General features: G+C 41.6%; 1 protein-coding gene across 2 annotated transcripts; it reads left to right on the top strand.

Moving 5' to 3' along the window:
• Positions 1-826: 826 nt before the first annotated feature.
• On the top strand, positions 827-17,175 carry Lypd6b (LY6/PLAUR domain containing 6B). Of its 2 annotated transcripts, XM_051184719.1 has the most exons (5): positions 827-970; positions 5,814-6,021; positions 6,993-7,091; positions 14,051-14,181; positions 15,695-17,175. In XM_051184719.1, the coding sequence occupies exons 2-5, from the start codon at positions 5,907-5,909 to the stop codon at positions 15,857-15,859; spliced, it is 510 nt and encodes a 169-aa protein (XP_051040676.1). In that variant the 5' UTR covers positions 827-970; positions 5,814-5,906; the 3' UTR covers positions 15,860-17,175. The 2 variants fall into 2 exon arrangements, with proteins under 2 accessions (XP_051040676.1, XP_051040675.1); XM_051184718.1 differs by lacking the exon at positions 827-970 and having other exon boundaries at positions 5,705-6,021.
• Positions 17,176-18,023: the final 848 nt, after the last annotated feature.

The raw sequence follows: 18,023 nt of genomic DNA, 5'->3' as shown, positions 1-18,023 counted from the left end.
CTGATTATGACCTGTCAAGATGTGGAGAAGCTGAAGTCCTCTGCAAATACTGTCCCATAGAGGGCAAACCAACCCAAATGGTAGAAATGGAAGCCCTGGGAACCGGCTCCCAAACCCAAGAGGGCTGGCACACTTCCAAAACTGAACAACGGGGCCCTGAACATCTCTCTTCACCATCTGGGTTTCCCAGCCAGAAGCAACTCACACTCCACTCTAGCTGTGAATAGTGATGTTTTCTTCTGGCCAATTCCCCCTTTCAGAGGAGTTTCGCCTATTCCATTCTTTCCCAGTAAGATTTCAGCACTCACTTTGAGTTTCCACTTTGCTTTGCCTTCAATCCTTTTTTTTTTTTTTTTTTTTTTTTTTTTCTTTCATAACGAGGGAAGCCAGGCTTATTAAGATTGTCATTAGTGTACCTGCCTGCAGAGTAAGTGGTTCTTGCGGGGAGGTGCGAACGCGAGTGTTGATGGGCATGTTGGACTGCTTTCTTCGTGAAGGGCTGCTTCCCTTCAATTATCTCTCTTCATTTATTTCATTAGCAGGTGAAGGCACTTTTGTGCTTGCTGACTCATATTCATGAATTGTGTAAGAAATGCAGTATTCACTGCCCGACTTTGGTCTCTTGGGTTTCTGTTAGGAGTCCACCCAGCATTTCGCAGCTTTGGATACCCTGCTGGTTCTTTTACTCACTCTGAAAAGAGCTCTGTCTGGGTCATAGATAACGATGTTGGGTCTATTCCAAAATGTATTTAGTGAGTATGTGGTGTGTGCTGGGCATACAGCTGGGGAATATATTTTTTTTTAATGTAGATCCCTTTACTGCCTCAAAAGATGTTGGCGATATGCTGCTTCTTGGGGTCCCCCCAGCTCTGAAGTATCGACTGCCTGATTATGAGGACTGCAGCCTGGGAAGTTGTTCTGCTTCTGAACCACAAGTCCTCCCGTGAATCAAGTCTTTCATTCTGGGCAGGTATGGGCCAGTCTCAGGAGTGGGGTTCCTTAACTTAATATATGGCTACCTGCCATTCTCCGGAATACCTGAACCTTGCTTCCTGTATCTCTCTAAATATGCCTGGAAGAAGTCTCTCTCCTGGCAAAGAAGCTGTTTGAAATCTGGAGCAAAGACAGTACTCAAAGCTCAGGGGGGGGCCAGCACCACACACATGGCTTTTCTGCCCCAGTCTGTCTCTTGGAGCAGTGAGCTCTCTTGGAGAAAGACATTTTGGGCTTCCACACACAGCCATGATATACAGTGGAACTCTTGTCTTAATGTCAGAATAAGAACATCCTCCCAGGAAGCAAAATCATTGACAGCTATATTCTGAAGCAGTACATAGCAATATTTGACCATTATGTGTGTCTCAGAACGCTCTGGGCTCCTCCACCCAGGGAGATATATCTACACAGAGTTTTGCCAATTACCTTAGGAACCTCATGGCTTATCAACCTACATGATGAAGCGACAGTCTGTGTGATGGCCATGGAGAATATAGCCTGGTTTACTTAAGTACGTATTGTAGGTCCCACCCCGTGCACAGAACAGAAGACAAGCTCTCCTGTAACCTTGCCTGTGACAAGACGCTGAGGGGAGTGCCTGCTCAGAAATCTCCACAGATGTGTTTTAGTCCAGAGGCTCTGTGCAGTGCTTCTCAATGTACTGCAACTCTAGGACACTCTACTTAACCATTTCCCTGTTCATTACCCTAATGTCATCTGCTTGTAAGAAATAAAACAGTCATGGTAACACAAACCCATATACCAAAGAAGACAGAGCTAGGTGTTGCTCAGGAGACAATGTATGGTAGCACATTATAAAGCCTGCTCAGAAACTAGAAGCACTTTTTTTTTTTTTTTTTTTTTTTTTTTTTTAAGTTCATTCCTCATTTGACAGGCAAGCTTTTTTCAGTTTTGGAAAATGTTGCCAGAATAAGGCTTTGCCAGTTTACTTTTAAGTATAAATGAAAATATATTTTGGCTGTGTAGATAAAGCACCATAGGAGTCAAGCCCTCTTTGTTTTACATTTCCCCAATAGACAGTACAATGTGAAAATTTTTGAGGGCCTGCCATGTCAGTGGCAGTATGACTATGACCCTCAGTTTCCCAAGTTGCATAATGGTAATGACCCAGTTTCTGCAGCTCTGTTTTAGAGCATGAGAATTCAAAAAGCAAGTCTTACACTTAGGTAGGTGTGTGTGTGTGTGTGTGTGTGTGTGTGTGTGTGTGTGTGTGTGTATGTATGTCGGGGGGGGGAATACACACATGTGTACAGGTATGCTTGTGCTTATGAAGGTCAGAGTATCAGAAGTCAAGGTTACTTTCTACCTTACTTACTAATAATAGTGTCTTTTACTGAACCTGGATGTCAGTGACTGGCTAGGATGACTGACCAGTAAGCTCCAGGGATCCCCTTGTCTCCAACTCCCTGTGCTGAAATTATAGACACACACTACTCTACCTGGTTTTTAACATGGATGCCAGACATCACCTTCATAAACACTTTACTGGCTGAGTCATCTCACTATATGCACTCAATAGTTTGAACCCTTCAGGGAAAACTTTGGTGGATTCGAATTCCATCCTCCTCTGCCTTCACCATCACTTGTATCCCTAGGGATTTGGGACCAACGTCTCCACAGACACAAAACATTTGTGGGTCTGTTTTTCAAGTTCTCAGTTTTCCTGGATCCAAATCTTTACCATAAGTGCTTATGAGATGTAGTTTCACCCACTACCTATCTATCCCTGAAAACTAGTACACTGTGTGCTCTAAGCATACTTGATGCTGTCCTTTTTTTTTTTTTTTTTTTTTTTTGTGTGTGTGTGTGTGTGTACAGATGTGTGTGAGGTATGTGCATGGATGCTCATGCCCATGTGTGCATGCGTGAGCTACAGGAGAAAATTAAATGCCCTACTCTTAACACTGTTCACTTCATTCCTTGTTCAGTAAGAGAGCAAGAGCTAGACCGACAGCCAGCAAGCCCCAACAATCCTCCTGTCTCCACAGCACTGGGGTTAGAGGCATGCAAGGCTATACCTGGTACATCTGTGGTGTACCTGTCTTTTTATATGGATCTGAACTCAGACCCCCATGTTTGCAGAGAAAGTGTTCTTATCCACTGAGCCATCTGCTCAGACCTGTTTTCTGCAATTCCCTCCATAGGAGGGGTTGCGTTTTGGTTTAGCTCGTTTCTTCTCTTCATTTCATTCATCTGCTCATATGTCACTTACTTGGAGGGGGTCACATTGATACAGCTCCCCAGCTTCCTACCAAGTATCACCTTATTGCTTCACCTTTATGGCATTTATGTGTCTCAAATTATGCATCCTCCTTGTGTTACCTTTTCCTTCCAAAATGCAGATTTCATGAGAGGAAAAGGCATTGGTGGAGAGTCAATAATAACAATATATTAGGAGCTGTAGTGGGTGCCAATAATGTCGTGCAAAATGAATGAATAAGCTTTGGTTTCAAGGGGAAGCTACTTTAGGAAAACCAGGGATTTGGGTCTGTAATTTTAAACTGGAAATTTATGCACAGCAGTAAATGCTTACAAGAATTAGTCAAAATTCAGGTATATGACTAACTAAATAAATCAAATATTGTATGTGCTTTAGCCGATTTTATTCCCATAGCTCTCCAAAGCACATAACTACTCCCATTTCACAGGCACAAAACCTGTGCTATACAGAGGTTAATGAGCTTGAACCAAGCATCACAGGTGTTGGGTCTAAACACAGGTAGTTGAGCCAATGCTCTTAACCACCCAATAGAAAGCATTGAATGACAGAGCTGTAACTGTGGCTCAGCACTCAGCTTCAGTCTTACAAGCATGAGGTCATGGAACCCTCATTTCAAAACTGCTATTGTTATGATTGTTTCATAGAGAAGCTGGAATTGGGAAGCTTCAGCAACTTGTCTAAGGTCCCATAGCAGTTTAGTGATGAAAGGGGATCCAAGTGTAAACAATGTGAGTCTGAAATCTATGTTCTTAGGGGTCTTGACCCATATTAAACAAACAATGTGGGTTGCTGTTAGAACAGTCATTCTGAGGTTTGCGGGCAGTGAGAACTCATCTCCCTATTATAAAGAGTCTCTTTGGAGATACTGGGTTTTATCTTTTGGCTACAGATTTGTTGTAACTTTGGGTTGGACCAATTTAGATTTGTGAATAGGAAAAGCAGCATTGTTTTTCCATATAACCACTTGACTTGATAATGTCTGTGTCTTCAGAAAGACCATAAGGATGAAACGTGGCAGCATGACTACTAAAATTTCAATCTTGGTTACTAAAATGAACTAGAAAATATGTTTAATATTTCTGGGTCTATGTGCTGATATAAATAAAACAAAATCTTTAAAGCTTAGCCCCCCCATTTTTTTTTTTTTAGAAATTCCACCCAGAATGCTTTCTTTCATTGACTACACCCTTAGTGACTTGGTCTTGCCTTCACAAAAGTCCTCTGTAGGAAGTCAAGACTTTATATGATAGTCATTTCAGTACCCCTGCTTTTGTGTTACTTGTGTGCAAAAATCACAAGAGAAGAAGAAAAATCCTGAAATATACCCACACTATTACCATGGCTTCAAGAAGAATTAATGTAAAGAACCATGTGTGTCTATGTGGATATCAAACCATTTTTTTCTTTGAAAATTTCCATAAGCCACTGAGACTGGTTGATTCAGCAAGAAGAAAACGAGTCTGGCCTATTCTACTGAACTCCAGTCATTTCCACAGAACTCTTACTATGTGTGTTTTATTCAAAGCTATGTGATTCTATCTGAACCTGTATTTGATGCTCACAATTATCCAAATGTGTGGGTAGTGTGGGTATTATTAAGCCATTTTACGGATGGAGAAATTAAGGTTAATAGAGTTTAAAGAGCTCGCCCAAGGTCAAGAAGCTAATGAACAGCAGAGCCAGCACCTGAAGCTTTGGACTCCAAGTTGTATGTTGTCTTCTGAAGCCCCTACTCACATTTCTCTGGCCAGACAACCTGTCAGTGATGAGACTGTGTCTTTGATTACTAGTGCAGTCTGGCTTCCCAGGGTAGAACCTGTGGGCTCTATGGGGGCCCAAAATACCATGTCCTTTACTCAGCACTGTGTGCCTATCTGTAATTCCATTAAGTTTCAGTCCCATTTGCTCAAAATTAGGAACATAATTAATAATGTTTGTGGACCAGGGGCATCATTATATTGTTTTGAGCATCCAACTTTGACTGTTTCCTCTGGAGTATCCTGGTGGTTTGTCCTTGCACCCAGTGACAGGTGCTGGTGGAGCTGGCACCTCCAGTGATGCTTCCTTCTCTTCTCTGGACCTGTGAGCTCTGGGATCAGCACAGACTTGAGCCCAGACTTACTGTGCTTTACTCAGGATTTGCTCACTGGCTTTACTTTTATGGTTCCTCCTAGGATTTGATGGAGTTGCAAAATTGATCAGGGAAAGGATTTCAGAAATAAGTGGTTTAGTAACTCCAGGTAAATAAACCAGGAACCAGGCTTGATTGAAGAAAAAAAAATTGCTTGATTCAGCACAGCATCAACTAACTAGCTCCAGGTGCAGAAGGAACCTAGTGTAGCCAGGCTAGTGCTAGAGGTTTGTGTTCCTGGACAGGGAGGTTCACTGCGTATCCTGTTGAAATCCAGTAGGCCAGTAGAAGGCAGTAATTATCTAATATTCATCCGAATGGTACTTGAGGTACTGACCCTTTTCAACAGGTTGAATAATTGAGCTTTCCAAGCAGAAGCAGAATACAACTCCTACTGATGTATAAGGAACAAGTGAACTGACCCAGTCTGTGTTTTCATGGCAGATGTACAAGTTGGATATGAAACAAATGAGCTGAGCCAGTCTATGTTTTCATAGCAGACACAAAATTTGGACCTGCCCAATCCGGGAGGTCAGAATGCTGCTCCTCTGTCACATTCTAGCTATCACCATCCTTCAGATCTTGATCTTCTCAGAAAACTGGGCGCTTGCCAAGAACATTAACTTCTACAATGTGAGGCCCCCTCTTGACCGTAAGTAGGGGCTGTGGTTGTCATTTTGTGTCCACTTGATTTCCCCTCTTCCATTCACCATACCTTTCCTGAATGGTTGGGTTTACCTAGAGTTTGCCAGTTTACCTAGACAGGCCTTGTCACTGCCACGATGAGGGTGTAGTAATGGGAGGCTTCTCTTTTCTTTACAATGGGTTGGTTTCCTGCTATAGTCTTCCAAGGCTTCTAATTTAAGAACACAAGGGCCAAGTCTCTTGTGAGCACCATCTCTAATCATGGCTTGACAGAGGAAGTTCACCGATCTTTGTTGATTTCTTCATCAGAGAAGATTACCAGCTTTGGAAGTTTTTGGCATGAATATACCCATTCTTTCAAATGGGTATTAACCCTATTTGAAAACTCATCAGAAAGTGAAATTGGAAAGAGAGAGGGGCCTGGGTCTTCATTACTGTTACGCACAATTAACGGTGCATAAAAGTCAAATGGTAATCCAAAGGGTGAGTTATGGGACATGTTTTTCTTTTCCTTTCTCCTCTTCTCTTTTAAAATGCCTTCCTGGTGCTGGTGATACACAGCCAGGGTGAGGGCTGTCTCCATCCTAGCCCTACACAAGATGTATTTGTTGTTCTTCACTTTGCATTTTCTGTACTATTCAAGATGTTCCATCTAATCTGTCTCTGTTTATCTCATTCATAGGTATATATGCATATGTACATATATATAATCTCTTGGAATAGAACCATGCCATGGATCTTCCAAAGTAGCTTGTAGAGCCATTTTCATTTCTTTATAATGAAAGATTATAGTACTTACTAGAAGGGAACAAATGAAATGAGCACAAGCCAGATGGGTAGATGGAGCTTTTGGGTCCTAGGCATTCCTAAGGGGATGTCTTGTGTGTTTTGTTTCATCTAATAATGTTGCTAATTTTGTGCTATTTTTGAAGTTTGAAATTCTGTCTTTTTGTGATCTTACTTCCTTTTTCTTTAAAGCCACACCATTTCCAAACAGCTTCAAGTGTTTTACTTGTGAAAATGCAGGGGATAATTATAATTGCAATCGATGGGCAGAAGACAAGTGGTGTCCCCAGGGTGAGTATGTGAGCTTGGAAGACTCTTCTGGGTTCTTTTGTGTCCTCACTTTATTCAGGTCTTTCCTGTAGCTGGAAGAGATGACTTATGTAATAGATTAATGTGCCACAGCCTAATGGCATTCTGGATGGGTCCTGGATTTATTGTGAAAGACTATCCAGACAACAGAATATCCTGAAAGAACTTGGAAGTGGCTGACACAACCTCAACATGCAGTTGTATACATCACGAGGAAAAACATCTTAAGATGTATTTATCAAGAAGACAGAAACCACAGTGTTGACTAAAGCATTCAAACAATTCCAGAAATGCTTCACACTTGATAATATTTTAGAAACATCATACTTACTGGCTTAAAGCAAAGAAAGGTTTTTGTACTTACTCTCAAGATTCATTGGTGCTTGGGAGTTAATTCACTCCCCTAACAAACATCTGATTATCCTTGCTAGATTACTGACACATCTCCAGTGGCCAATTTGGTGCCTGGCTCCTAATATGCACTCAGTAAATACTTGCTGACAGATGAATGGATGCCTTTGACTAGGTATCCATGGGAAATCTTCTTTGAATATACATTCAAACAAAGACCTGAATGGCCAAGACAAGGAATCTGGATGGAGATCTGCAGGAATAGTGTTCCTGGAAGGAAAATCTCAAATGTAAAGGCTTCCAGAGTCAATAGTTGGTGTGGCCACTGTGACACAGTGGGAGATGGAGAAACAATCTGAGAGGAACCCACATTCAAAGACCTGCAGAAGTTTCTTTTGTGTATCAGGACACATGATACTGATTGTGATGTACAGCATTGCAGTAGCTGCTATGAGGAGAATGCATGGCTGGAGACAAAGGTTAAGGCATATATCGTGGTTTAATAAGGATCAGGAGAAACAAATAGGCCAAATAGATGTTTATTCAGGGAGGAATATCTTACAATAGAGACAGATGAACGCCAGCATGTCCCTGGTCCCAAGGATGCCTCTGGATGCTCTTCTGTCCCAGTGCTGCAAGCAAGAGAGTGCTCTGGGGCCTCTTCCCCAGACCTAGTTCCCCCAGGTCACATTCACCCCTGTCCCCACCCCCAATGGGCATGGTCAGTGCCACAGGTGCAGACAAAGTGAATATTTCACTACAGACATGAATCAAGTGGGGACTGTCATTACTTTTGCTTGGAAGGTGGGGACTGGAACTCCCAGAGATAAAAATAGAGTCATGAGGAAACTGAATGTTTTCATATGGGGTTGGAAGTAAAGCAGTCAGAATATGCTCATATGAATTTGAAACTGAGAGAGCTATAATGACACTGGACTGTTCTGATTTTAGATTTTCAGATGCAATGGCCTAAGAGAAACAAATAGTAGAACAGATTTCCAGAATTAGGAATTGCTGGTTTGGGTCTATTATCATGAATCTTTCTACACTATATTATTTATAATAGTAGATGGCCTGATTTTATCCAGATATAAGAAACATGTGTAACCCCCCCCAACAAAAAAACTTACTTGCTAGATTACCGAGAATCACTGCTAAGTTATGTGTGCATACCTGTGACTTCTTTCTTAGTCAGGGTTTCATTTTTATTGCCGTGAAGAGACACCCCAGCCATGCCAGCTCTTACAAAGTAACACATTTAATTGTAGCATGATTTAGTTATGCTCCACATTGAGCGCAGCTTGAGCAAAGGAGATCTCAAAACCCACTGCCACAGTGACACACTGACACACTTCCTCCAACAAGGTCACACCTACTCCAACAAAGCCACACCTCTTAATAGTGCCATTCCATTTGGGGGCCATTTTCTTTCAAACCACCACATTACACTCTCTGTCTCCCAAAGGCTTGAAGCCATATTATAATGCAAAAATGCATTCAGTCCAACTTCCAAAGTCCCCATATTCTATAACAGTCTCACACTTATTTAAAAGTCTAAAGTTCAAAGTCTCTTCTGAGATTCATGCAGCCTCTGTAAATCCCCTGTAAAATCAAAATCAAAGAGCAGATCACATACTCCCAAGATATAATGGCACAGGATATACATTACCATTCCAAAACACAGGGAAGGGAGCATAGACCAAAACCAGCTGGTCAAACTCCAAACTCTACATCTCCATCTGATTTCAAAATGCTCTTCAGATCTCCAACTCCTATCAGCTTTATTGACTGTAACACACTTCTTTTTCTTGGGCTATTTCCACTCCCTATTAACAGCTTTGCTTGGCAGGGATCATATGACTCTCGCATTTCCAACATCTTGGGGTCTCCCAGACAGTCCAGACTTCACAGCTTCATTTAATGGCCTCTCTAAATCTCCATTGTAGAAATACCCCTGACACATTCCTGGCCTTGGAATCTTTCCTTAGTCATGAAGGAAGGTTCTAAAACCTATTTCTTCTGTCCTTGGCTCTAAAGCCAGAACCATGTGGCCAAAGCTGCCAAATTCTTCTCCTTGTTGGGCCTGGAACATGGCTCCTTGATCAATTACATCTTCACCAGCTTTCTGTTTTCAATGGTTTCCTTCATTGCCTAAGCTTGGCTGTCCTGAAACTGAGTCTATAGACCAAGCTGGCCTTAAAGTCATGAGATCTGCCTGTCCCTGTCTCTGCCTCTGGAGTGCTTTAGGCACTCCAGATTTTCTTTTCACAAGTTGGAAGCTTAGTGGGGTAGGATCTTTCCCTGAGGTCACTACTCCCTTTATTTCATTCCTTAATCTGTCATTGAACTCGGCACCTAGCTCATTCTATTTCCTGGTACCCCTTTTAAACTTCTCAAATTGTACATTTTGTATTTTCATTTCCTAACTTGCTTCATTATTAATCTTTATTAGAGTTAGAATTAATAACCACACAATAGAATCTATACTAGGTTGTTTCCTTCACTAATACCATTATTCAAACACTTTTTCACTTTAGCCATAAGCATACTGTTCAGATAAGGGCAAAAAGCAGCCACATTCTTCACTAAAATATTACAATAATAGTCTTTAGGCAATAATACAAAAATTCTTCTCCTCTGAAACCTTTTGAACCAATACCCCACAGTTCATCAAATCACGCTCATCACCACTGTCTTCAATGCTTCTACTAGTATGGCCCATTAAACAAAACTTAAAGTGTTCATATGGTTTTCTAACCCACAGTCCCAAGGTTCACATTCCTTCAAACAAAAACATGGTCAGGCCTATCACAGCAATAAACCACTCCTGGTACCAACTTCTGTCTTAGTATATCTATTGCTGTGAAGAGACACAATGGCCATGGTAACTCTTTCAATTTCCATATGACCAATGTTTGTCATTACCTCTTTTCTAGAAGAATCAATTACTAGATTCTTTTTTTCTTGAGGGTCTTTTATATTTCTGTAGAGTGACTGCTCTTAAATTATTATATGTTTGAATATGTATGATTGTGTGCATTTTTCATGTTTTCACAAAATTTTTTCTTGGCTGTTTTAAAGGATTTTTTATTTTAGATTTTTTTTTTGCCTGAGATGGGGCTTCTCTGTGTAACAGCCCTAGCTGTCCTGGAACTAGCTCTGTAGACCAGGCTGGTCTTGAACTCACAGAGATCCACCTGCCTCTGCCTTCCAAGTGCTGAGCTTAAAGGTATGAACCACCACTGCCCTGCCTATTTAGAATTTTTCACATGCATAAAATTCATTTTAATCAAAGCATTCTCTATTCACTCCCCTCCAATTTTTTCCTTATCCCCTATGAATATACCACTGTTCTTTCCCAATTTTGTGGGTTTTTTTTTTTTTTTTTTTTGCCACCATGTGGTTGTTAGAAATGGAACTTAGGACCTCTGGAAGAGCAGCCAGTGCTCATAACTGTTGAGCCTATTCTCCAGCCCCATTTGTAAGCTCTTTTTAAAAAAACCAATGAGTCCACTTAGTGAGGATGGGTAATGGACAATTATGAGTATCCTCTCAGGGGCCACATCCTAAAGAAAATTGACTTGACCTACTGAGCAGCCATTAATTGCCAGTAGCTCCTCATTTAGGAGTAGGATTTCATGAGTCCCTTCCCTACCTGTGCTGGGATCATGCTTGCCTTGATTATATATAGGTCTTCTGCATGTAGTCACAACCTCTGTAAATTCATGTATGCAATGGTCCTGTCATTTCTGGTAAATATTGCTTCACTGCAGACACCCATTCACCTTTGCTCTTAAAATCATTGTTACCTTACTTTCTTTGATGATCCTTGAGCCTTAAGAGTAGGGGCTGTGATACAGCTGTCCCATATAGCACTAAGCATTCTACATTCTTGTCCTATGCACACTGTCCTGTTGTAGGTCTCTGTATTAATCACTCTGTCCTATGGGGGGAAAATGATTCCTCAATGAGGGTTGAGAGATGCACTAATCTATGGTATACAGATAAGAACTTAAGGGGTGATTTATTACTATGTGTATTTAGCAGAACAATAGCAGACAGTTCTGTCTTAGGATGTACAACTTACTTAGCTGTGGGGTTGTGTCCCAGTTAACAGTACTGGGCACAAGTTCCATCTTGTGGAGTGGATTACAAGTCTACTCAGGAAGAGATAGATTGGAGCAATTGTTTTCGTTTTAAGGTTGGTTGATAACTATCTCTCCTAATTTATTTCAGATGGTCAATATCATTCTTTAACAATTGCTTTAAATTTCCCCTGAACACCAAATAGAAGAGTTAGAATAGTTTTAAAGTTTGTCTGCTCGTTGGCCTTGCAGTTCTGGAGCATGCTATTCTGTGAATTGACCCTCAAAGTCTGTGCTAACTATGTCGTGCACAATGCTCCAATTTGCTGTTTATCAGCCAAAACCTCTTATTTACTCTGGTTTTAGAATATCATCTCTTTTGTTCATTTAAATATCTTTAAAGAATTGATTCTTTTATGTAGATGAGTATTTTGCTTGTGCATCTGTCTGTGCTCCATATGCGTGCCTGGTGTCCAATGAGAACAGAAAGAAGGCATTGGAGCCCCTGCAGCTGGAGTTATAGATGCTTGTTAGTTTTCACATGGCTACTGAGAACTGGTCCCACCTCCCCTGAAGAGCAAGAAGGCCAAGCCATCTTTCCAGCTCAAATAACATCTCATTTGAATCATGGATAAGCAAAACAGGAGACCTTAGCTTCCCATCCCCTATCAGTGTCAGCTATAGCAATGGCATCCTGGTTGGCCCTGCCAAGCCCACCTGAGAAGCCCACTCTTACCACTGTGGAATGACCTCACATTCCAGCACAGCATGAGAGCTCATTTTTGACCATCTGCTATTCAAGTCTCAAAGTCATTAGCCATCTGGAATTATAACTGAGATGTTGTTTCTTACTTTTCCCTTTGCTGTTGTTTAGTGAAGTGATAGTCAACTATTCATCCAGGACAAGCGGGCAGACCTGGAGCTATTGTTCTTTGTCTTCTCAGATTTCCTTTATCTCCATAAAGCTCCACGTGTGGTCCCTCAGTGTTGTTAAAAGAGGGTGTCTCATAGCAGAACATGACAACATGCTATTTCATGTTTCATTTACACCAGCTTTTGTGTTGACTGATTGAAGGACACTTTCCTGTGTGTGATGAGTGCAATGCTTGGATAAACACCAGCAGCCACTGGCTTCTGATTTTTCTGAGTTTGGAATATATATTTAAATGACCTCTCCAAAACATTTAATAGCTCCCTCTCCTTCAGACTCCAAAAGTCAGCTACTTTTGTCTAGTTTAATGTTGATCGTCCTAGGTGGCAGCCAAATGTACTGATTAAGGCCACAAACTCCTGAAACCTGCCTTGGTTAATCCTACCTTACACCTGTGTAACCTTCCTACCAGTATGGCAATAGATAAGATGGTGGTGCATGCTGTTAGCACTGCACTCAGGAGGCTGAGGCAGGAGGATCTCTGTGTGGGTTCTAGGTTAGCCTGGTCTACATAGGGAGCTCTAGACCAGCCAGGATTACATAATGAAATATTGTCTAAAACAAAACCAAATCAAGAATGTTAATATGGTGTATGGCCTTCCAAAGGCTCATAGTAAGGATTGAATGAACACAGTTAGAAGGCAACTGACTACCAATCTATAATATGAATATATTTGCCATTGTAAATATTATTAAAGCTATCAAAATGCCACTGTATGTGTTAGCATTTTTTTTAAATACAGTGATCTCAAAGGATCTAACAGGCCTTATTTGTGACAATCCTAAGAAGACTTCTCAATCTTGGTCCATTTTCCCCTAGTCAGTTGCTATTGAGATCCATGGTGAATAAATTAAGAAACACTTCCATGGTCTTTGGTAGCAACAGAGGGAACACAGAACCAAATTAGAATATCCCATGATAACACACGAACCACTGTCATAAAATGGATGTTTAAAGCAGTGAGGCTAACTATATAGAAATGAGCTAATTATACAGAACAGGCATGCGTGGGAAACAGGAAGTGAAGGGGAGAGGAAAAATGGGATACATTGATGAGGAATAGTCTTAGAATACAAATAAGCAGGGTGAGGGAGGAGGTGACCTGATATGTAGCTAGATACCCATTAGCCACTTAGCCTGTAAGAAACAAATGTTGAGTGAGGCTCCACGTTTTCAGATGCATTGTTTTTGTGCTCACAGTTTTTGTCTTAATTTAGAGTTCTAGACCATGAGCCTCAGAGGAAGAAAAGGCAGACTAGGGACAAAAAACTTGCATGTTAGGTGAGCAAGTGCAAGGAGTGATGAAAACTGCACATTTTTCTCCATTTCAGCTGCTTGGAAAGGAGCTAGATACCTATTTATATTCATTTTCAAAACACATGTGTACTTAGGTACTGATGTCTTTGCAGAAATACCACCTACAAACCCTAGCATTCTCTGCTAATAAATTTCTCCCGTAGAAGCCTGAAAGATTATCTTGAATTTTAGTCATTTCTGGCATGATGGTCTAGGGGTCTCTTTTACAGTATGAAAAATAAAATTGCTTTTTGTTGTTGTTGTTAAAATTTCCTAGACACACAGTATTGTTTGACAGTTCATCACTTCACCAGCCGTGGAAGAAGTACATCCATCACTAAAAAATGTGCCTCTAAAAATGAGTGTCATTTTGTTGGCTGCCGTCACAGCCGAGACTCGGAACACACGGTAAAGTGTGTGTGTGTGTGTGTGTGTGTGTGTGTGTGTGTGTGTGTGTGTGTGTAGTTACTTTCCCAGGTTTCGTGGTGATGGTGGTAAGTTATGCATCATGGGAGAAACAAGAAGGAGAAGCAATGTGTTACATTTGTTTGTGCTCTAACAAAAAGATACCATTACAGTGCCAATGAGGAGAGCAGACATTTAAAGATATTCTATCTTCAAAAAGAAATGTTACTAAGAATGAATGATAATTTCCAGGCTCCAGAGCCAGACTCTGGGCTTCAGAACTTGCATGAATAGTCTGAAACCTGCTCTAGAAGGTCAAGAACAAATCATTCTTGAAAGAGTAAGGCACACTGGAGTCTAGATGACATGATCTGTTCCTGGCTAAAAGTCACCAACACTCCCTTCCCAGGGTAACTAGATGGCAGAAAGGAGAAAACCAGGATGACTTTTGCCATTGGAACTTTGTCTCACCCTCTCTGCTCAGAGGAGAAAGAGTCCAAGAGAATAAGATAAATTCTAAACATATATTGCATCATTTGAGCCTTTAATGTTCTCATTTTACCACCTCAAATTAAGAATGTACTCTTACATGCAAAGATCCTAAAATTTTGAAGGAAAGAAAAAGTGACTTGAAGATAGACATTTCATGAGATTTTTACAATGTGGTGTAGCATGTTAAGTCAGTGACCCCAACATCAGTGACTGTTGACTCTGATCACACAAAGGCCATATGCATAGCAAGGACAAGGTGTGCTGATGAGGCTGGAAGGGAGCACCCTAGCCTGATTGATGTGGAACTTCACATAGAGGTCCAGGGCATCAAGAAAGTTCTTCAGGCTGGGTACCATGGCTCACACCTGTAATGCTAGTATTCTGGAGGTTGAGGCAGGAGGGTTGTGAGTGTGAAGACAGCCTGAGTTATACAGCAAGATTTGAAAAGGAAAATCAAAACTTTCCCCTGGGTGAATCTGATGGGCAACTGGCTGGATAGATAATGATGGCTGTGCTGGGAGTTGATGTTTTCCTGCTGCCTCATCAGCCTGGAAGTCTGATTGAGAGGCTCATTCATGAGGTCATGGCTTCCGGCTCAGCATTGCCCTTGAGATCAGAACCTGAACTTTTTATTGTTTTTCAAACTATCACTGCAATAATAATTGGACTTAGGTGAAGTCACAGACAATAGCAAGCCACCATTATTAGCTAGCAAGCAATACTAAGAAAGAAAACCAATGACAAGTCTGGAAGGTTCTTAATTTTTACTTTGGTTTCACAGTTTTCTAATAAACATGTCAAGATTTGGCAACTAGGGTAGTCTAATTCAGCTTCTTTTCTTCACTTCACTTATGCTTGGGTTTGACACAGAAACTTCAAGAGTCAGGATGAAGCCCCAGAGGATAATACCCGCAGGCCTAGTCAGTGCATAGGCTGGACTGTCAGCCCCGACACCTGTCTTTCTTTTTTGTTGCTCCTTTCTCCTTCTTGTCTTTCACTCTTATCCCTTTCCTTCCTTGTATAGGAGTGCAGGTCTTGCTGTGAAGGAATGATCTGCAATGTAGAGTTGCCTACCAACCACACAAATGCAGTCTTCGCTGTAATGCACGCACAGAGGACATCTGGCAGCAGTGTCCCCATGCCCTACCTCCCGGTGCTGGCTTGGCTCTTCGTGCTTCCCTTGCTATGATGTTACTGTTCCTAAGAGGGACAAAAGCAAGCACTGCAAAGCACAAGGCAGAAACAGTGGACTGGAGGATTTTGGAGCAAAGGCCCTTCTTTCACTTAATAAAGAGGATACACTGGACCCCAACATAGAAGGCAGAGGCTTGCTTTGCTGAAATGCTTCTGTATGAGGTCACAGAATTGAGCATGAGGACTTGGTAGGAACCAAGAGGATTACCTAACTCTGAGCAACCTGGTCCAGGGACGCTGCATTTTGTCACTTCTGTAAGAAGATCGCCAGTATCTCGGATGGTTACAGTAGCTTGATAAATCCTGGCCTGACCAGGCCTTTATCTGGAAGGACTTTTTGACCTCATGGACTCCCCCACAGGCTGCTGGATCAGATTCTCTGGCTTCTGTGATTAGCTCAGAGCATCTCTGTGAAATTTAACCCTTCTATCCATGGGAAAGCAATTTCTCTACTGTGTTAATTTTCCATCATTGTAACAAGAAGTTCCATTTATAAAGATAAATGGTTTGTTTGGGCTCACAATTTTGGAGATTGCAGTACCTACTAGTTTGAGGCTTGTGTTAGAGAGTGAATAGCCACTCACTCGTAACAGAGACTTGAGAAGGTGAGAGTATGGACTGGAGAGATGGCTTACCAGTGAAGGGTAATAAGTGTTCCCCTAGAGGACTCAGGCTTGATTCCCAGCACTCACATGGCAGCTCATAACGGAGAACTCCAGTCCCAGGAATCCAGTACCTTCTTCTGGCCTCTGTGAGTGCTGCATACATGTGGTCCATAGAAATATAAGTAGGCAAGATACCCATATGCACAAAATTAAATAAAAATTTCTTTTTGAAAGGGGGAAGGAAGGAAAGAGAGAGAAATGGGGGTGGGAGAGAAAGCAAGCATGCATGTAGGTTTCTACAGTACCCTTCAAAGTCATGTTTCCAATGTCCTAAATCCTCCCACTAGCCCCTACTCCCCAAAGGCTCAACTGCCCCCCTTAATGGCACCAGCAGGCTGAGGACCAGAACTTCAAACTTGTAACAGTCAAGATCCAAACAGTAATACCCACTAAGCACCTAGTCAATGAAAAAGGCAGCTGTAGTAGGGAAATTTCCAGTTGAAATTCTGTGAGTCTGTTTGCCAATTATGAGGTGGTTGGGGGGTGGGTATAAAACTTTGAGTTAGATAATGTCATGCATGCTGTGTGTCTCTTGACAATGTGGAAGCCTCTGATGAAACACATTTGCCAATGTCACTAAAGTTGTGTTTCCAGGTGCCATGGGTGATATATGTTACCTTAAAGAATAAAGTTTTATGACAAAGTGGCTTAGTTTTCACTTGTTTGTTTTTCCTTGGGGGGGTGCTGAGGGGAGGCTAAATACAAAGAGTACATTGAGAAGGTCAGGATCTTCCCTGACCAAGGGGGATGGATGTCACTGTATCTTGTCCACCCTCAGCGGCAGCCACCAAGTTTCATGGGAAGTCACAAGAGTTCTTTTCCCCAGCCCAGTCACCTACTCTTCTCTGAATGTCAAGTCCAGGAGAATAAATCTAGTATGAAATTGAATGTTTGGTCTTGTTATCCCCCTTTTCCCTTTTATAGCACAGTTCCAGTATGTCAAGTGAACATCTCTTTGCTGTTTCTAGGATCCTGATTTCTTTCCTTCCCACTTCTGCTCTTATATGTGTTAAAAAGAAACGTCTCCCCTCTAAGTAACATGGGCCATTAGAATGGACTGCTTTGTTAGAACTTAGTAGTGACACTGTCCCTGTTTGGACTCATCTGTGACATAGGTTTGCTAACTATGGCTTATAGGTCTAATCCATTCCACCACCTGCTTTTTGTTAATAAAATTTTATTTGAACACAGTTCACCCCACCTCCACCCCCAATTGTTTCTGCATGCCAGTATCTGCTTACAATACAGGGTGTCTTGGAGCAGAGGAGAGGGTTCGATTTTGGGAAGGCTCTTACACAGAAGAAGCTTTCTGACCCCTAATCTATAGGAAGGTAAGACTGATTCAAGAGAAAGCTGTTTCTGCAGGGTCCATGGTTTCCCGAACTCAGTCTGGGAAGTGATCTGGTGGATTTGTCATTCCATTGCTCCTGTCAGCCACAGGTTGTGCTCGTCTCTTCACCTTCACACTTTGGGAGTGTCTCATCTTAAGACTTT

The sequence above is a fragment of the Phodopus roborovskii genome, unplaced genomic scaffold (genome assembly GCF_943737965.1).
Source record: "Phodopus roborovskii unplaced genomic scaffold, PHOROB, whole genome shotgun sequence".
Lineage (NCBI taxonomy): Eukaryota > Metazoa > Chordata > Mammalia > Rodentia > Cricetidae > Phodopus > Phodopus roborovskii.
The sequence above is the reverse complement of the archived record's forward strand: the minus strand, read 5'-3'. Positions and strand labels throughout refer to the sequence as shown.

What these genes read in the sequence shown, in the direction of transcription:
- Lypd6b (XM_051184719.1), top strand. Translation starts at nt 5,907, where the DNA reads ATGCTGCTCCTCTGTCACATTCTAGCTATCACCATCCTTCAGATCTTG. An exon ending in AGACAAGTGGTGTCCCCAGG is followed by an intron (nt 7,092 to 14,050) that starts GTGAGTATGTGA and finishes AAAATTTCCTAG; the next exon opens with ACACACAGTATTGTTTGACA. An exon ending in GCCGAGACTCGGAACACACG is followed by an intron (nt 14,182 to 15,694) that starts GTAAAGTGTGTG and finishes TTCCTTGTATAG; the next exon opens with GAGTGCAGGTCTTGCTGTGA.